Source organism: Toxorhynchites rutilus, chromosome 2 (genome assembly GCF_029784135.1).
Source record: "Toxorhynchites rutilus septentrionalis strain SRP chromosome 2, ASM2978413v1, whole genome shotgun sequence".
In the NCBI taxonomy this organism is placed as follows: domain Eukaryota; kingdom Metazoa; phylum Arthropoda; class Insecta; order Diptera; family Culicidae; genus Toxorhynchites; species Toxorhynchites rutilus.
The window spans coordinates 281,995,301-282,002,513 of record NC_073745.1 but is presented as its reverse complement, the minus strand read 5'-3'; the positions used below and the strand labels follow the sequence as shown (position 1 = coordinate 282,002,513).

The following is a 7,213-nucleotide window of genomic DNA, read 5'->3' as shown; positions in this document are numbered from 1 at the left end:
GGTTTTGACCCTTGATATGCCACTCCAACTAAACCAAGCCTCATTATGCGGAACGTTATTTGTTTCTTACAACGTTTTTGAATGAATGAGAAAATTTAACTTCAGACTCTAGGTGAATAGACCAAGTTTATTTCATGCATGTACCTACTATATCAAATATGATTTGAACAAATTTGGACGACAAAACGCATAAATCCATCCCATTTAGCTTGATATGTGCGACCACTTTACCTCCAAGCAAAAAAGTGTTTGATTTTTCACCTTTTTTTCTAATGAGGAAAAATGTACTATTTTGAATTTTTATAGTAAACCCCGTTTACTATCTTGAACAACAATGAGTTGAACTATAATATTCTTCGAAAAACAGGAATTGAAACGGTATGTGGACGCTAGAAATGGGCATATTCCTTAGGGTGACCACTATGTCCCCACTTCCCCTATGATGCTTTCCCTAAAAGCAACAAGTTAAAAAAATTTGAAAAAATGTCCACGAGAAATTTTTGAAAATCGTCCTTTTCCCACAACGGAATATAAAGTGAGGGCAATCTCTAAGTCCTTTTTGTTTGTGAAAAAACAGGTTTATTTGAATGAAGGTAATAATGAAAAACGTTTCCAGTTGCTTCCAGAATACATAAGTACAAAGCGTATTCATTCATTCAAACAACTTATCATTCTTATACAATCATCATTCATCGGAGAAGTCCTATTATCTGATTATTATTTGAGCATGATGCGAAATTGAATGATGATGGTAAATTATAACCTATCAACGCCAGTTTAAACAATCACTGGCAAACACTAGTCATCCACAATCACTCCTCCCCCGAAACCGCAAACAACAGTAGCTACCAACAGATACCCCTCTCAAATTCAATAGATCATCCCAGAACAACGATGCACTCTCGCTTTTATGCCCCACTTGGTGTTCCATTTCGAGTAATTAATTTATTTGAATCACGAACCGATAAGAGTCACAGTGGAATTTCAATTCATACCCGTTTCGTTTCACTGCATTTCAACGCGACGCAGCGATTAGATCGCCTTCGTGAAGTCCCATCCCGGACGGACGGCAGGTTGAGGCAGCTTTGAGCTTGAGCTCAGGCAAGAACTGTATTCCCATAACGGCGATATCCATTACCGGTCATGCGGACGTGGAAATAACTGACAGACACACGCCATCCCCGACAAGGTTAAGGTACGGAAGAGGTGAGAAATCCCTCGCCCTGTTCGGTCTGAAGGGTGCTCTGCCCTGTGAATGAATCTGCTGGTAATTAATCGTACGATTCGAGTTTATTCACGACTCGAGCGATCCCAAGGACGGAATGAGTGAATGGTTTATTGGCGAGTAACAGCAGATCGCGTCTCCCACGATATGTTATGGTTGCATAATGTCGAACGTGCTGGTGTTAGATCAGCCAGACATAAGATGAGACGAGGCTACAAGATCATCTAATCTTGTCGCTGGAACTTGTGTGAGAATAATTATATAAGTTCGCGAATAGATCACGATAAGACAGATGTATGTATATCGAGGATATTTCTGATTTTCTTATTTCTTGTAATGTATTACGTTTATAATCCAAAATATTCCGTCCCACAATTCCCTGGTACCAACTGTTTGATGCCATAAACAAAACAATAACCGCTTTCCAATTAGTATCGAGGCAGTTCGTATATTGAACAAAGAACAATAGCGTAAGTCAACTATCTCTTCCAACTTTGAAGATCCATCAATATCCGCGATAATGCAATATGGAGAATTTAGGTTATATAATGATTGAACGAATATTTGTTTATTTGTTTATTTGTTTAGATATAACATTCATCTGACAAAATCGTCTTAATGAACAAAAATTAGTAAAATAGTCGAACAGAAACATAACATTAAAACATAACATTAAACACATCGGGATTCTCAATTCGGTTTCTGAAGCGTAGTGATGATTCTTCAAAGTCATAAAACTGCTCTACGGATGAAAAGGTTCTGATCATTTCCGTGACCGGCTCATGTTGACCATACAATGAACGATGTGCAAGCGGTTGCAGCAAAAACGAGGATCGTAGAATTCTACTGGGAGCGCGAAAGTTCATCTTCTCGAGCAAGTTAGGCGCATCGATTTCACCACAAAGAAGTTTGGCAACGAAGGTGGCTTGTTGAATACGCCTACGACGCTCAAGAGTATTCAAGTTCAGTAAGCGACATCTAGCTGTATATGACGGCAGGTTCCGCGGGTCACGCCAAGGCAGATTCCTAAGCGCTCTACGGATAAACCATTTTTGAATCCGTTCAATCCTGACGATCCACATGTGTTGGTACGGGCTCCATACTACAGATGCGGTTTCAAGAATCGGCCGAACAAGCGAGCAGAAGAGAGATTTCAGGCAGTAGGGATCAGTAAAGTCCCTAGAGATTCTCGAAATAAACCCAAGCTGACGATTGGCCTTGGATATCAATGCAGATCGGTGTGCGTCGAAAATGAGCTTAGGGTCGAGAGTTACGCCCAAGTCGTTGACCTGACTGACTCTCTCCAAGATAATATCATCGATCGTGTAGTCGAATATAGTTGGTTGTCTTTTTCGATGGAAACTCATGATGACACATTTATTTATACTGATAGTTAGCTTGTTCAGGCGACACCAACTCACAAACTGGTCAAGCAGGCTCTGTAACCGTCGGCAATCCTCGAGGGTTTCGATGGCTAGATAGATTTTCAAGTCGTCTGCATATATCGACACACAGTCACATGCTAGAATAAGCGACACATCGTTATAGAAGATCGCGAACAGCAGTGGTCCAAGATTGCTGCCTTGCGGAACACCCGAAGAAACAGCAAACGGAGATGAAGTGTGAGACAGGAGCTTGACACGGAGCGTTCTTCCAGACAGGTATGATCTCGCCAGTTGATGAATTTGTCGGTAGCACCAAGACGGGATAGTTTTCTCAGTAGGATGCGATGGTCAATTCGATCGAAAGCGGCTTTTATGTCGGTGTAGATAGCATCAACTTGAGCGCGTTCCTCTAGACGGTTGATACAAAACGACGAAAACTCGAGAAGATTGGTGCTTACCGAGCGTCCTGGCATAAAGCCATATTGTACTGGTGAGATATAACGCTTAACTTCGAAAAAGACAGCATCGTTCACGATCAACTCAAAAAGCTTGGAGGCGGCAGATAAACTGGTTATGCCACGATAGTTAGCCACGTTACAGTTATCACCTTTCTTAAACACGGGAAACATAAAGGAATGCTTCCACACATCTGGAAAAACCCCTTGACTCAGCGAAGCTGTGTAAATACGGGAGAGCGGTAAAGCCAAAGATGTAGCACAGCGGCAAAAAACTATAGCTGGAACGCCATCTGGGCCAGGAACTGTTGAACGTTTTAATTTTTTTACGCCCTTCTCAACCATCTGTGGGGTAACGACAAATGGTCCCAAGTCTATTAAACTCTCTGAAACGTTAGCTGCAGCTCTCTCGGCTTCTGACGGGGTGGCTGCATCAGCGACAAACACCGATGCAAAGTGTTTTGAAAATGAATCGCACATTTCAGAAACGGAGGACGATTCCTGAGCGCCCGAGAACACCTTAGACGGAATATCTGCTGTTTTTCGCTTGGAATTGACAAACTTCCAGAAGCTCTTTGGATTCCTACGCAGGTTTGTCTGGACACGAAGCACGTATGATTTGTAGAGGGCACGGTTAAGGCGTCAGTATACACTGCTAGCGAGTTGAAAGTTGTGTATGGTTTCAACAGTTCCTCGACGGCGTAATTACGAAGAAGTGGAGTGCTCCAAGCTGGAGACATTGGAGGTTTCCTTCGTGGGGTATTCGTCACGAGCCAGTTGCAAACGATTTCGCAAAAACGCGTCGCCATGTCGTAAACGTCCTGACCAAGAGCGTTCCAATTGTAGCTACTCAGAAACTCGTTAAATGCAGCGAAATTATTTTTTGCGTAATTCAACGCTTGTTCGCCTTCGTTCCGATCCTCAACAGCCAACACTGCTCCTCTTGTATCCGATAACGATAATACTAACGGAGGATGGTGCAAATCCACCGCTAGCAGTGGCGATACAGATTCGTTGATAGCGATGTTAATATCGGGAGCACAAAAAACCAGATCCAGTGTTCGGCCACGAAAATTGCGAATGAAGTTGCGCTGCTGGAGACCGAGAAAGGTGATTCCATCCAATAGAACATCACTCGCCGCAGAGGTCAAAGACGGATTCAGATCAACAACAGAGTTAGCATGTAATTCCCATGCAATATGAGGCTGATTGTAATCGCCACATACCAATACGGTGTCATCAGAAGACGCACGGTCACACAGCTCACGCACAGAAGCCAAATGGGAATCATAAACCCCCACGTCACGACTGCGGTCGGGGTGAATGTATACTGCGCAAAGTAATATCCTTTTCTCACGTATGGTAGTGGAGACACAAATCTGTTCCAAAGAGTTTCCATTCCTCGTTTGAACCGATACAGCAGAGAAGTTACGAGCTCCTGCGATAAGGACACTACCAAATCTGGACTTGGAACTGTTGGAAGGACTACGGTCACAACGGAAAACGTTAAATTCAGCTCACGGTGGATTCAAACATCAATGCATGCAAACGTGCATGGGAAAGAGAGAGAAGAACCAATTCGTTTTGGGGAAAGTCACTTCAAAATGCAATGAGGACAATTTGACTGGGAAGAATGGAATGATATAGTCGAGTCGGTAGAGGGAGATAACGACTAAACGCCCGACTGACTGTTCAGTCGTTTTGGCGGAGAAACTGCGTGAAGAGCCAAAAGTCATTTACCGACAGACTATGGAAATAGTCAGTCGGTTAGTCAGCCGACTATCCTCAGTTGACTATGACTATGCCGAGCACTGCTTTCCATGAATCGTGCTTTTAGAAAACAACCTCATTTAGTAGATGACGATGTCCCTTTTTTGATTCTGACATTTGTTTTTAGTTATTAGAATGGCGTCCGAACAAGGGGAGTGTTCGGGCAACGTTTGTTGACATCCAGGATACCTTTCTGGCGGAAACGAGTGGCACAATGTAGGTTAAAAACTTGTAGTTTCAACCTGGTAGAAACAAAAAAAAAATTCTTAATTACACCCGAACAGAGAGATTCAAGATAACTGTCGCTAATTTTTAAAACAGTCTTGGTCAAAATAAGTAAATTGAACACACTTAAATGATATTGCAGTGTATTCTAATGTCAACATGACGTGTAAGTTTCCATTGAAAATTAATTCGTTTGGAAGCTTCATGAACGCAAAATGAAAACTAGTTACAAAATTGTTCTGAATACCGCTATCGCTGGATAGTTTCAAAAAGCTGAAAGATTCTGCCCGATGTGAACAGAAGATTCATCTTTCGCACCATGGAACGAGACTGGTTCATGGAAAACTCAACCAAAACTTAGACTAAAGTGGTCAGTCAGAACCCCACATGCGGAGAAAATAGTTAAACAGCGAATTCGTCTAAATCCTAATCAATCTAGACGTAAGATGGCCAGGCAGCTTGGATTGTCTCAGTGATTGATCCAAACAACATATTTTGAAGAAGATCGTTGGAATTACAGCATACTAAAAACAATAGTCTCACCGAGAAGCTGAATGTAGCAAGAGTACAAAGATGTCATAACCTTCTCAAGCAGCTCGCGAGTTGTGAGAACTTCTTTTCAAATGTTTTGTTACAAAATCAACATAATCAATAGAATGATCGAGTGTATGCAGCACAGCTTTCAGAGATTCTACGGGATAGTCTGGAAATTCAAAGATTTTAATATGCTTCCCGAGTGAGGGTTTTTGGATGTTTTTCCAAAAATTGGAAATTACCGCTCCAATTCATCGTTTTAATTGAATTCCAATGTTAAAAACAACATGAAATTCTATATTAACAATGTTTCAAAGACTCGCGGCCAAACATCACTACAAGAATGAATCATAATACTTCCAACAAGATTCTGCACCATCACATCAGTCATATGCAACTCTAGACTGGGCAAGGACCATTTTCCTTATTTTATGTGAAGTATGCAAACCATTCAATAGGTCGTATGAATAAAAAAAAGTATTTACTTATTCTGCCCGTTTCCAAGTAAAGTAAACTTTGCTAGTATTTACTTGAATCCGTATGAATAAAAGTTTACTTTACTAATTTGATTTTCGAATTCGAACATAGTTTTTACTTTGTCAAACATCTATCAACTGATTGTTTAGTTTTCGTTTCAAAACGTTTTTTTTTTGGACAAAGCGTGAATTCGCGATGAAAAAGGAATAGTGTCGACGTCTGGTGGCGACTTTCAATTAGGGACCATAGTTTGGGTCCCTATCTCGTTAGTGTAATACCTATCATATTAGAAGACACGAAGCCAGTTTTCAAATGTTAAAATTTGAGTGAAAATGTGCACATCATGTTATTGAATCACTTAAAACACCTTTTTCCGACTTTTATTTAACCCTTTGTCTATACATTTCCAACATCATTACTGCAACTTTTCATTATAATATAAAGTTGTCTTCAAAAACAATATCGTACAAGATTTTTTCACCACCTGCAAACAAAAGTGTTTTTCATTTGAACAGAATGCTCAATTGGTACGGGAAGGTTATTTTTCATTCATAATTTAAATTTTAAAAACGTGTTCATTCCGCCTGAAAATCAATCAATTTTTTTACGCTCCCCTAAACTAGTAAACGAAGCTCAATGCCATCAATGCGGATCGTTAACTTGTTTAACTTCAAGCGCAAGATAGCAGCATTAAACATAAATCGGATATGACATAAAAACGAATGATAGTGTTTTCAGATCCAAAGTATGCTCATGAGCATACTTGATAATAACGAAGTAAATACTTGATGAATGCTGTTTTATTCATACGAAATCGGCTAAACATCCATTTTCGAAAAGTAAATACTTTGTTGTTTCTTTTATTCATACCAAACGTAGTAAAAACTTAATCTCACTGCTCGACTGCTCGAATGAAGTAAAGTAAAGGTGAATTTTGTTTTTATTCATACGGCCTAATAGCTACTTCACTGCTATGCCCCCACTTCCTGACTTCCAGTTTATTTTCTTCATTAGACTGTCCAAAAGTAACCGCTTCTAATAAAACATGTTGTTAGATTTTCTTTCAGTGGATTCACCGTGTCCAAGTTTATTTTTATCCGATACGTAAGCCCATCCGCTGGTTAATTCAGGTTACGATGCCC

At 40.5% G+C, this 7,213-nt stretch overlaps 1 protein-coding gene across 1 annotated transcript; it reads right to left on the bottom strand.

The window, feature by feature from the left end:
* Positions 1–2,747: 2,747 nt before the first annotated feature.
* Positions 2,748–4,915, bottom strand: LOC129766928 (uncharacterized). Its single transcript, XM_055767528.1, has 3 exons — positions 4,911–4,915; positions 3,717–4,550; positions 2,748–3,648 (listed from the first exon to the last, which is right to left on the bottom strand). Exons 1-3 carry the CDS (start codon positions 4,913–4,915, stop codon positions 2,748–2,750), a joined length of 1,740 nt encoding a protein of 579 aa, XP_055623503.1.
* Positions 4,916–7,213: the final 2,298 nt, after the last annotated feature.

What these genes read in the sequence shown, in the direction of transcription:
- LOC129766928 (XM_055767528.1), bottom strand. An exon ending in ACTTTCAACTCGCTAGCAGT is followed by an intron (nt 3,649 to 3,716) that starts GTATACTGACGC and finishes AAACCTGCGTAG; the next exon opens with GAATCCAAAGAGCTTCTGGA.